Source organism: Lissotriton helveticus, chromosome 3_1 (assembly GCF_964261635.1).
Source record: "Lissotriton helveticus chromosome 3_1, aLisHel1.1, whole genome shotgun sequence".
NCBI lineage: Eukaryota > Metazoa > Chordata > Amphibia > Caudata > Salamandridae > Lissotriton > Lissotriton helveticus.
In genome coordinates this window covers 996,804,001-996,817,322 of record NC_136061.1, presented here as the reverse complement: position 1 = coordinate 996,817,322, position 13,322 = coordinate 996,804,001, and the positions used below count along the sequence as shown (strand labels likewise).

Below are 13,322 nucleotides of genomic sequence, written 5' to 3'. Positions count from 1 at the left end.
ATGTAGTTCACTGACAACACCAAACTAGATACAGCAGTATTTCACAATAAATACCACTATGAAGCCAACAACATAGCACAAAGAGTACTAAACTAATTGGAACAACATTAAGTGAACATAACCAGACATTACAACACGTGTTACCACAATGTTACATCATGAACACCGAGCTATAGATACAAGCATTTCACAAATAGTACCAACCAAATGACAACAAATTTACATAAAGAGTATTGAACTTTATGAACACCACAATAATGAAACAAGTATTGCACAAAGAACAACCAGAAAAAATAGCTACTTTAAAAAAACACAGATTTTTCCGTATTGTTTTAAGATTTTCAAATACAAAGGAACAACCAAATAAGAATACAAGTAGAGGTCAACACAAATACCACTGATACAAACTAAATGGACTTGACTGGTGAATGCACATTTCTACAGAAAATATGTCAATACTGAATGCATTGCATTGTAGTGTGTTATTTCACTATTTACAGTCAAATCCATTGCAATACCTTGTTTCTTTCCAACGACTGGAGTTGTCACTGGGGTGGTCACAGCTGCCGCTTCTTCAGTTGCTTTAGGTGATTTTACATCTATACAAACATTGAAATATAATTAAATAATTGTCATGCATTTAAGTGACCACTAACATGCTAAAAAAAAGTTATTTGAACATTTATGCGGGACACGTTCAAAACACTAAAAACTACAGATAAGAGCAGTATTATTGATTCTTGGATGTAGGCATTCATTTTGATATACCATGCTAGGTAGCTTCTGACAATGAGTAACCATTTCCAGATGAAACACACAAATCTGCAATTATTTAAAAAGTAATTAAAAATATCCTACCTTTTGCAGGTTTTGCTTCAACTGCAGGTGGAGACACTTTTTCTGGCTTAGCTGCAGGAACTTTAAATACAAGATTGATAGAAATGTTAGGAAAAATATTCCTTCAACTTATAACAAAACAATAGTCACCAACAGGGCATTACAGCAAGATGAAGAAAACCTGGAAAAAGTAAATTTTTTGTTGAAAGGCCTCTGCTGTGTGCTACTGAATAAAGCAAAAGAAGCAATGATAAGTTAGCAAGAGGTGGTTATGTTAAGTTGGTATACAGCCACATTAAGATGCCAAGATGATTTATGACTTCATAGAGACATTATGACGATGAAGAAAGAGTTGGTTATGAAAATGAAAAAGAAGATTTTTATGACAGAAAGATGTTAGTGGGTAAATAGGTCTGCGTTCTAATTTGCTATGCCAAACTGGATTTGGAAAGATTAAGTTGCTTGCACTGGGGACACACATATACCTTTCACAGGTTCTATTGCTGGTTTGATCTCCTCCTTTTTCACAACTGTCGGTTTAGGTGATATTTCTTTTCCAAGGTCTCTCTTCTTGGGAATATCTGGTGCTTTAAAATATATATTTTTTAATATTACTGTGTAGATGTCTACTCATAAAATTTTTCTATTCATGAATTCATTTATATAAAGTGTAATTTTAACAGAAACAAGTGTTGCAATTGTTTAATGTCATTTGTGAGCAGTGTATGTCATTCTGATTTCTAGGTATAAAACAAGAAAATACAAAGCTCAACCTACATTTCTCTATATTTAACCTTTTTTTTTATTCTGAGCATTAAACAAAATTTTTTATTTTGGGTAATATGTTATAATAAATATCAGCTAGAGGTTGCTGTTTATATTAGAACTGGTACCTTCATCTCTTTTAATTTTCTCAAGCGCCCTTTCTACTGGAGGTTCTTCAACTTCAGGCTGCTTTGCAGCTCTTGGAACTTTCAGATAAAAATAAGAACACATTGGAAATAAGACAACATAAAACGCTTACAAAATGTACGCCAGAATAATGGTAAAAGCAACATCACAAAACACACAACATACTGTAGTTCACAGCACACCAGTTAACAAACTGTGCTTGAGACATTGCTACTTTATTGACTAGCAGATTACAGCTTTGGAATAGGTGACTTATCCATTTGGCTTTTACCCTAACCATTTCAAAAGGCATAGTCTTTGATTACAGAAGCTCTCTACCAAATTCAAATTCACCCCAGAGTCTTTTTTCAGAAGGGAATCTGGCGGCCAGGAGATGCAGTGATTTGCGTCTCATGGCTCACCAGGTAATCAGAAAAACATTAAGAGGGTTTAATTTAGTTTTTCACATATTGTGCCAATCTTTTGGTCACTGTTGCAAGGTCATATTTAATTAGTGTTTCCCTGTAAAGCCTAAAATAAGTGTATTCAAATGTTAATTTGTTCTACCTTTTTTAAGAACAATTTCTTCTTTTGTTGGAGGAGAAACCTCGGGAATCGTTCTGCGAGGGACCTTCTTTTCAGCATCGGGCACTTAAAAGGATATTATTTTCATTTTAGACCAAACAGTTGCATGGCTCAACAACAAATGAGCCAACATACATCCAGACAAGTAACTGAACATTCTTGAAAAAAACATTTTAACAACATCACAGAAGAGTTGATTACAGAGATGTCTTAACAAATGTTAGTGTTATGTCTTAATTTTCATTAAGTTATTTTTTGATGGGAATCAGAAACTTCGTATGTCTACATACCTCATTCTAAGAGAATTATACATATCTAACTGAGCTCCCAATCATAAATCTCTAATTGTATAACCTGTGGGGAATCATTTAGTATATAGTTACGCTTTAAGTGCACCTTTTACTAGAAGATAATTTCCCATACCCTCCCAGTGACTAATGAGATGTTTTTCATGCCCAGTTTTCACCTCCTGCAGCCTTTTGTGTCAGCAGATTCTCTTTTAGTGAATTAGAATCTGCCTCCTGCATCCGTAGATATCACCTTTTTCAAACACAAGTTGAATTTAGTTGTGCAAAATGTTCTGTTAATTTATCTCAGTATATCTAAATTGGTGGAACGTAAACACACAGCTTATTTAAATACTCTTATATTATGTTTTTCATTTCTAGTCTACATTGCAACTGGAGCAGCATTTTGTGCATGGAATTTACTCACATTTTATTTATCCAGCTGCAGAATTAAACAGCATAGAAGTGGGATAAGTATTAGACTACCTAATTCAATACAACATGCACAAAATGACTTCCAAGTTTGTATTAAGCAGTTTTGCTACTACCAGCAATGCCCCAGCATTCCAAAAACAACATTCTAACATGGAATATATATTTAAATGTGGCCAAACAATGGAAAATCTGTACTCATACCTATATAACAACAAATGTTTAGTCTTAATTACATCTATACAAACATAAAACACACAAATATTTATCCACATATATACTTACACTTACACAAATATTGCATAATGTCTATTTATATAACTATGTAAAAAGAGTTCCATTAAAGACATGCCAGACCTCGTGTATTTAAATGTAGCTTCTATGTTTACTGTACCTATGACTGGTGTGACTTCCACTTTTGTTGGAACAGAAACAAGGGCAGGTTTTTCAGGTGTAACCTTCTTTTTAGTCTCAGGAGCTTTAAAGAAGACAATGGAGTTTTAATTAAATATACTAGCCTGAATACTAATATTGTAAAGCAGGAGAAACTGATTGACTTTCCCAAGAAGGGTTTAAGAGGTGAGTGCAAAGTGATGTTGCACAATTACTTGCAATTTGACTATCAGGTTTCCTAACTAAACAAAATAAATAATAGCAAACATTCCTTCAATAGCTTTTACAATAGAGCATTGAAGAAAGAAGGTAAAGAGAATCTGTTATCTGTTTTGACCCTGTTTTCATTCTGTCAGCAAACAACACAATGCACATAAGTAGCACCATCCAGTCGCATAGAAGTAAGTGGGAGAACCCTTCTCAGCACGGACTCTCAGAACTCTATAAAATTATACTGTAGCAGATTTTCAAGGCAACTCTTGGAGATGGTGAAGGGATATCAATTGCCAGCACTTACTAAAGAGATCTTGTCCATTTATAGGTAGCTTTTATACATTAAGCTTGGATTGTATTCTTTTTTAAAGAGTATCATGAAATAGCTAGGATGATATAAAAAAATGTGTACATAAAAGAGTTACTGAAAAATCACGCTGGGTAATATTTGACTTAAATATTCAACATAAACATGAATTCGCTTTAAACAGAGATAAATATAAGTGAGTCTAAAAGACACATGAGCATTTTACTCTGAGCTATTTTAAATCAATGACAACATAAAACACACTTGTCTCCAATTTACAAATAAAACAATGTGGAAATGAGGAAAAAAAATTCTTATGGAATAGTATGCACAGATGCAATTTGCAGGCATTTAAATGGTGTCTACTTGATGGAGACTTGGAGGACCAACATGAAAAATCACCAGATGCTGTCCTATCCTATTGCCAAAAGTTACTATAACATTTATTTATGGCTTTTTGTAAGGAATGTCAAACTGCATAAAAGCTGCCTGATAGCACCAGGTCAAAGTGCTGCACGATACAAGCCATGATAGCAGAAAAGAACTCAATATGCAACAAGAGGACCCCAGGATTTACAATATCATGGCATCGTATGATTTTACAAACATGAGTAAGATGTATATGCTATAGAATTGTCAATGTTATGCATCTTACTGAATTAAGTCAGGTGGAGAGATTAATGAACAATTCCAGATTCAAATTATTTTAATTAAAAGCATCACATCTCCCTATTTTTAAAGAAAGAGTCAAACAATGTAAACAAAAATAAACCTTTTAAACAATAACACGAAACTGACACATATTGGCAGATATATGGAACATGAGTGTATTATAGTGTATACAAGAAAGGGGTAAGCTGTTAGATAAATCAATATTTATTCTTCAAAATGCAAGCAAAATGTGCACTTTATCTTCTCAAACAAGCCAGTATTAAGATATACAAAACAGAACAAATAAGTAGTCGTGATGACACATAACATTTAAGAGAAAATGGACAAAAATATAATGTGAAACACAGACATTGTGAACAATCACAGTAAAACGTGTGTAATTTATGCTAAGAAGTACCTCATTGATAGCAATCATTAATCATTATTAGTTTCTAACATGATCATGGGATACTACAAATTAAATAATGGATCATCATAAAATCTGCCAGCACCAATGAAGATTTTTTTCTAATTGTGCTGGAAGAAACGCTTTAAGAATCTGGATCTTTCCTCGGAGTTGCACTGACAGAATACTCTGTCACAAACATACCGGTTATCCCATCTACCTTATTACAAGTGTATTTGAGCCTTTGGTACGAGCAAAATGGTAGATGGTATATCAGCCACGTTTCTGATGGAGTATCCTATCGGCCAGACTCTAAATAAGGCCCAGGGTGTTTGCACATTAATTGTTTTTGGCAGTTTTGAATTCCATGGCACATACTTATAGCATCATCATCTTTGTTTAGCTGACCAAACTGGTGCACTCTAAAGAATTGTAAACAGTCATGTTGCTGCTAGATAGAGTCTTTAACTTATTTCACAATAGTGATTTATACACTAACTTTGATTCTCCATGTATTCACTCCCCACACACCAGTCAGTCACTATCTATTATTTATTGTTCCCCTCTATTTTATAAACATACCAGCCTTACTGCAATATTAACTATCCTTCAAGAATTATTACAAATGTCATTGAGTGGTGCCACAATCACTAAAGGAGAAACCAATAACCACAATATGTTCGAACTGCCCATGGCCATGAAGGCATTAATACTTGTTAATGTTTTTAGGTACACACGTTTTACTGTGCGAAAAAGCACATAACAATAGGTACAATGAAACCAAATTAAAACTTAAAGATGTTAATGTTAAAGAAGAATAAGACATCCTTTAGAAAAAGCCTTCAGAGATGGATGTACCTTTCTTTGGTTCAAATTCTTCCTTCTTAGGAGGAGCTAGAGGAGCTTTTTCTTCCAGACCAGCTTAGTAAATAGTATTTAGTTTTTTTTAGGATTTCGAAAACAGTTCAGTGGCATCATAGCCTCTGAATAAAAATGTATGTCTTTAAAAATAAATTTGAGGACTATCAAGAATGAATGTACCTCTTGCTGGTGGGACTTCTTCTTCTGTATTTACAGGAATGTATACTTTTTCCTCATGATCAACTTTCCTGGGCACTCCAAGCACTTTAAAGATATTATGGGTTTTAGTTACACAAAACAGAAAGCAGTGAGACATAATACCAAGTGGAGAAAGACATAGACAAGAAAAAACGATCAAGTGTTTCTTTCTTGAAGTCTTAGTGGTACAATACATGGACATGCAACACAGTTATTATAAAGCTTCTAGAAAGGAGGCTGTGTACCTTTCACTTCTGGAACTTCTTCTTCCACTGGAACAGGTAAAGTTTTTTTCTTAGGTATAATCTTCTTGGGCACTTCTAGTTCTTTAAAAGATATTAGTTTTGTTTTAGAGTGATAAACATTATACTGCCGCAACACAAATGTGAGCTTATGGAAATATTGTGCTTTGTTCAGTTCATGCTTGCACTTGCATGTCATTTCTTATCAATATATATTAAAGCATACTTTGAACCCTCAGTTGCGAGCTCATCATATTTCACTTCTTAGCTTTGGCTCTGCTATTGCTACCCAGGGAAAGCATGATAAAATAACTTGCTTTTTATCTGAAAGACTGGAATGGCTGGTATTTTCATGATATTTTGAACACTTGCATAAGCTATTGGAGGCATAGTGATGCCAGTGCTAGCATGGCATGACAATTGAGTCGTACTCTGCTATCATAACAATCCCCAGTCTTTTTTATTTTGACATTGCCCCTTGCCTTCTTATTGAGCCATACCGGTGAGTTGTGTAAACAAAGCACAAGCAACTTTACACTATTCGATGCCTTTTCTAACACAGGCATGGAAAGTTAAATAGAATAGAGGGGGCTCCTACAGTTCATACCCACACTTGCTGTCTGTTTCACCAGTGGATCAAGATTTAAAAACCATGTCCTGATGCTGCCAGTGTGTGCTGTGTTATATAGGATAACATTTGCATGATTGTTTATCAGAAACATCAGGATTTGAATTGCTTGGTAATGTAACATAAATTAGAAAGGAGTTTTTACTAATGTAAGGAAGGCCTCAGAAATCACATCAAGTACATTTGGTAGTACTGTAAAATGCAACTACAACAAATTCCCTCAGCATAGGATTTTTAAACCTTGTTAGGACATGTTGTGAAAATATGATGTATTCTCTTTGACAAAGGTAATTAAATATTGCTAATACATTTGGAATATGAAACATACACTGATCTGACACAAAATTAACAAAAAAGTGAGCAGAAAGTCCAAAAACAGGTAACTGAAAAAATTGCCATCCTAGGAATACAGTATAAAATACAGAAAAAAAACAAAACTGCACAAATAATCAAAAACAAATGCTGTATAGGAGGGGGTGTGATGAAGTGATTATGCCATAACGATGAAATGAAGTACCTTTCAATTTTGAAACTTCTTTCGTAGGAACCAATTGAGGTTCTTTTTGCGGACTAGTCATTTTTGGTGCATCAGCTTCTTAAAAGATATTAGTTTTTTATTAGACACACATTCATAGTGCAAACAATACAACACAACACAACACAACACAATATAATACAGTACAATACAATACAGGGTCATGAGAGGAATAAATAACTAGATGAACACATAAACACAATGTATTATTGAATATATATGTTCCTTTAACACCAATTTCCCTGTTTACAGAATGCTGCCAGTAAAGATAAATTATATAACTATGTTTGTAAGTATTACAATGATTGGCATCTGCTCATATCAACACATCCGATAATAAATTAATATATTTCTTGGTAGTGAAGTTGCATTTCATATGAGGTCTCTGAATGGTTCAAGCACCTTTCTCTTCTAGGGCTATGTCTCTTTGAAAAACAGAAGTGTGTGCTTTTTCAGGATCCACTTTCTTAGGTATTTCGGATTCTTTAAAGAGATTAGTTTGGATTTAGACATGTGACAAAAAACATGTTACTCCAAAGGACACGACACAGCACACATATCTTATACATGTGAAATTAATGGGGAAAATATAGGTCTGGTGCTCAAGTAGTACACCCCGATCTTGCATTTTGAACGTAAAGATGATATTACCAAAAAATAGCCAAGTGGCAGGCATGAAAACATGAAAGACCTACAGAATTATTGCACAATTTAAATGAATAATCTACTGAATTAGGACAAATATAGACTGCTCATCTCAATGCATACTTTGTAGAGATTACATATAAAGGTAACTATCCTAGATTAATGATTTACAAATGTAATTGAATGGTGCCCCAGACAATAAATGAGAAACCACCAACCACAATACCTTCTAATTACCCATGACACTGAAGTCAGTTGTACTTTTAAATGTTATGAGATACACCGGTTTTATTCTTCTAAAAAGTGCATGATAAAAAGGTATAAGGAAACACAATCACACATTAAAGATGTTAGTGTTACGGAAGGAAAAGCTGTTGTTTTGAAAACTAAACTGCCTCCAGAGATGCATGTACCTTTCTTCGGTTCAACTTCTTTTTTAGGAGCTGAGAGAGGAACTTTTTCTTCCGGAACAGCTTTCCTGAGCTCCTCTGTCGCTTTAAAAATAATATTTTCTTTTTAGGATTTTAAAAACAGTTAAGTGGCATCATAACCTATATATCTTTGAAAGGTAATTTCAGCACCATCAAGAATGAGTGTACCTCTTGCCTCTGGGTCTTCTTCTTCTGTAGTACCAGGAATGTGTTGTTCTTTTTCCTCATGTTCGGCTTTCCTAGGCATTTCACGCACTTTAAAGATATTATGGGTTGTTAGTTACACACCACACAAAACAATGAGACATAATACAATGCGGATAAAGACACGGACTTTTTTGAAGTTGCATGAGTGCAATACATAACAATAATAAAGAAATTGTAAAGCTTCTAGAAAGGAGTTGGTCTACCTTTCACTTCTGGAAGTTCTTCCCTCACTGGAACAGGTACAGCTTTTTTCTGAGGTGTAATCTTGAGCACCTCTGGTTCTTTAAAAGATATTAGTTTTGTTTTAGAGTGATGAACGTGCTCCGACCACATGACAAATATGAGCTTATAGAAATGATGTGGTTATGTTTAGTCCACACTTGCATTTGCAGGCCATAGTTCCTCAATTCTTATTAAAGAATATTGTGAATCCACAGCTATTGCCTCATTATATTTGACTTGCTAGCTTTGGCTGTGTTCGTTCCTCCCAGAAAAAAGGATTTGAATTTCACTGGCTTTTTATCTGAATAATTAGTGTTTTTTGATTATATTTCTAACACTGATAAAAACTATCTGGACTAGCATGACATGAGAGATCAGTCTTTGCCCTGCAATCATATGAATCCTCAGTTTTATTTTACCAGTGCTGCTATCTTCTTTTTAAGAGATATTGGTGAACAGTGTGACAAAGAACAAGCTAGTTTGCACTATTTGATAATTTTTCTAGGAGAATGCTTATGATTGTATATCATATGAACACGGCACAATCAGAATTGATAGGTGTTATTATTATTTATCCATCACAAGTGATTGAAAGTAAAGATCTGCAAGTCAAGTACGTTCATTTGGCAGAACAAGAGGAGGCAAATACAGCACATCCTCTTAGCCTTATTGTACTTATAGGCATGTGGTGAAGGTATGGCATATTCTCTTTGAGGTGGTTATGCAAATTTTGTTAATAGAAAGGAATATGACACATAAATAGATCTGACATAACATTAACAAAAGAGTGAACAGTAACACCACATTCAAGTTATAGAAACAACATTCATCTAAGAAACAGTGTTAAAACCGTTGGTCTATAATGGAGTGATGGTGACATTATAATGATGAGTGTAAGTACCTTTGAATTTTGAAACTTCTTTCTTTGGGACCAACTCAGGCACTTTTTGTGGAATTGTCATTTTGGGTACATCAGGATCTTTAAAGATATTAGTTGTTTTTGTTAGCCAGACATTCATGGTGCAAACAGTACAATAAAAGGTGATGGGAAAATAGATGCACACTCAAACACAATATTGAAAATGTCGCAATCTTTCAACCCTCCTTCCCCTGTTTACAGAACTTTGCCTTTAAGATAAATTATGTAGTTATGTTTGTAGATATTACAATGATTGCCATCTGCTCATATCCATTCATCCGATAATAAATTAATAATTCAGTTGGTAGTAAAAGCACATTTAATGCAATGTCTCTGAATAGTTCAAGTACCTTTCTCTTTTAGGGCCACTTCTTTCTTAGCAACAGAAGTGGGTGCTTTTCCTGGGACCGCCTTCTTAGGCACTTCAGGTTCTTCAAAGAGATTAGTTTGGATTTAGACATTTAACAAAAAACATGTTATACCAATGGGCACAACACACAGCACACATATCTTACACATGTGACATTAGTGGGGATATGTAAGACTTCCAGTCCAGTAGCCCCCCCCAAATGCTGTGTTTTGAAGTTGAAGATGATATTTTCCAAATGAAAGGTGTAGAAACATGAAAGATACACATAGGCTTCTGATCTCAAGGCATCATTCGTAGAGATAAAATATATAGTTAAGTATCTTGATTAATTATTACAAGTGTGATAGAATGGTGCCCCAAACAAAACCATCAACCACAATATAGGTAGTTGAGCAATAAATTTGAAATGCCCATGACAATGAAGGCCATTGTACTTTTAAATGTTAACAGAGACACAGGTTTTATTGTGTCAAAAAGCACATGAACAGGTACAATGAAACACAATTAAACCTTAATGATGATAGTGTTCAGGAAGAAAAAGATGTTCAAGAGCCTTCAGAGATGCATGTACCTTTCTTCGGTTCAACTTCATCCTTTTTAGGAGGAGTGGGAGGAGCTTTTTCTTTCAGAACAGCTTTCCTGGACTTCTCTGGCGCTTTAAGAATAACATTGTCTTTTTAGGATTTCGAAAAACAGTTTAATATCATCATAATCTCCGAAGAAAATGTATATATTCAAAAGTGAATTTCAGAACTACCAAGAATGAGGGTACCTCTTGCTGGTGGGGTTTCTTCTTCTGTAGTAAAAGGAATGTGTACTTTTTCCTCTTGGTCCACTTTCCGAGGCATTTCAGGCACTTTAAAGATATTATGGGTTTTTAGTGCAATGCATAACAAGGTGGAGATGTAATAAAGTAAATGTAAAGCTTCTAGGAGGTGGTGGTGTACCTTTCACGTCTGGAACTTCTTCTCTCACTGGAACAGGCACAGCTTTTTTCTGAGGTATAATCCTGGGTACCTCTGGTTCTTTAAAAGATATTAGTTTTGTTTTAGACTGATAACATGCTCCCACTGGATGACAAATATGAACTTTTGGAAATTATGGTATGTTTAGTCCACACTTGCATTTGTATGTTTCAGTTCCTCAATTCTTCTTAAAAAATATTTTGAATCATCAATTACTGCCTCATTATATTTGACTTGTTAGCTTTGGCTGTGCTCATTCTTCCCAAAAAAAGTATTAGAAGTTAACTGTCTTTTCACCCAAATGACTGGTGTTTTCATTATATTCTTAACACTGACAGAAACTATCTTGATTTAGTAATGGCAGTACTAGCATGGCATGACATATCACTATTTGCTATCGTAACTAACCCCAGTTGTTTCTATTTTAACACTGCTCCTTCACTTCTACCTGGGCGATACAGATGAACAATGTAAACAATGTACAAGGTAGTTTGCACTATTTGATGCTTTTTCTAAGAGAAGTTTATAAATGTAAATGGATTATAGGGGACTCATACAAATCATGCACCGATGTGCTGTTTTACCAGTGGGCTGGGATGTAAAAACACATGTTCTGATACTATCTATACGTATAGTACTGCATAGGAAAAATTATTGTAACCAAGCTTATGATTGTACATCATATGAACACATCACAATTACAAAAGCTTGATCCCGTAATACTAATTTAAAACAAGTTCCTACTTTATATCAATCACAAGTGAATGAAAGAAAAGCATCTGCCAGCCAATTAAGTTAATTTGACAGTTCAAGAGGAGACAAATACAGAGAATGCTCTCATTCTAAGGGTACATAGGGAAACGTAGTAAAAGTATGGGTCATTGTCTTCAATGTGGATAAGCAAATGTTGAGAAATATGAGACATAAACAGATCTCACATAACATTAACAAGAGTAAACAGAAACACCACATACAATTAATTGAAACCCAGGGCCTGATTCACAAAGGTAAACATACATGTTTGTGTATGTTTGTTTGTTTTGGAACTCACAAATCTGCCTTTAAATAGTAACTATACAAGTGCAGAGACTGCACATTTGGGGCGGAGATAGATAAAACATGGCTATCTTTTTCAGTACGAAGTTCTCCACCCCGAGTGTGGAGTCTCCGGTCTCATAAATGTACCATTTAAATGCAGTTTTGTGAATTCCAAACCAAAAGTAAACTTACACTAAAACGTAGGTCTACATTTGTGTTAAAACCACATTAAAATAAGGTGTTCAAAACACAAAAATAAATGCTTTCGACACTGGTGTATAATGGAGTTATGGTGACATTGTAATGATGAATGTAAGTACCTGTGAATTTTGGGACCTCTTTCCTTTGAACAAACATGGGTGCTTTTTGTGGAATTGCCTTTTTTGGCACTTCAGATTCTTTAAAGATATTAGTTGTTTTTGTTAGTGAGACACTCATGGTGCAATCAGTAAAATACAAGGTGATGGGAAAATAGGCTGACACTCAACACAATATAATATTGAAAATGTAGGAAATTTCAACCCTCCTTCCCCTGTTTATAGAATGTTGCCTTTAAGATAAATTATGTAGTTACGTTTGTAGATATTACAATGATCGGCATCTGCTCATATCTGATAATAAATTAGTTGGTAGTAGGGGGCATTTCATGCAGGGTCTCTGACTAGTTAAAGTACCTTTCTCTTTTAGGGATACTCCTTTCTGAGCAACAGAATTGGGTGCTTTTCCTGGGACCGTCTTCTTAGGCACTTCCGGTTCTTTAAAGAGGTTAGTTTGGGGTTAGACATTTAACAAAACATTTTTACACCAATGGGCACAACACACACAGCATATATATCTTACACATGTGACATTAGCAGGGGACATATAAGACTGTCATTTAAGTAGTACCCATCTCTCACCAAGATATTGTGTTTATAAGTTAGAGATGATATTAGCAACTGATAGCCATGGGACAGAATGATTACATCATTTAAATGAATAATCTACTGAATGAAGACAAATTTAGACTGCTGATCTCCAGCGATATTTTGTAGAGACAAAATATAAAGTTAACTATCT

At 34.6% G+C, this 13,322-nt stretch overlaps 1 protein-coding gene across 1 annotated transcript in view; it reads right to left on the bottom strand.

Annotated features, from left to right (window-relative positions):
- TTN (titin) overlaps nt 1–13,322 on the bottom strand; it is a 379,890-nt gene that overhangs the window by 144,945 nt on the left and 221,623 nt on the right. Inside the window, exons 135-150 of the mRNA XM_078681496.1 lie at nt 12,938–13,018; nt 11,208–11,285; nt 11,033–11,116; nt 10,832–10,933; nt 10,241–10,321; nt 9,873–9,950; nt 8,953–9,030; nt 8,711–8,797; nt 8,525–8,605; nt 6,307–6,387; nt 3,427–3,510; nt 2,296–2,379; nt 1,731–1,808; nt 1,323–1,424; nt 859–918; nt 519–599 (exon numbers count right to left, since the gene is read on the bottom strand). Of these exons, the coding sequence (XP_078537622.1) occupies nt 519–599; nt 859–918; nt 1,323–1,424; nt 1,731–1,808; nt 2,296–2,379; nt 3,427–3,510; nt 6,307–6,387; nt 8,525–8,605; nt 8,711–8,797; nt 8,953–9,030; nt 9,873–9,950; nt 10,241–10,321; nt 10,832–10,933; nt 11,033–11,116; nt 11,208–11,285; nt 12,938–13,018 (1,320 nt within the window). The remainder of the gene's footprint in view (nt 1–518; nt 600–858; nt 919–1,322; nt 1,425–1,730; nt 1,809–2,295; nt 2,380–3,426; nt 3,511–6,306; nt 6,388–8,524; nt 8,606–8,710; nt 8,798–8,952; nt 9,031–9,872; nt 9,951–10,240; nt 10,322–10,831; nt 10,934–11,032; nt 11,117–11,207; nt 11,286–12,937; nt 13,019–13,322) is intronic.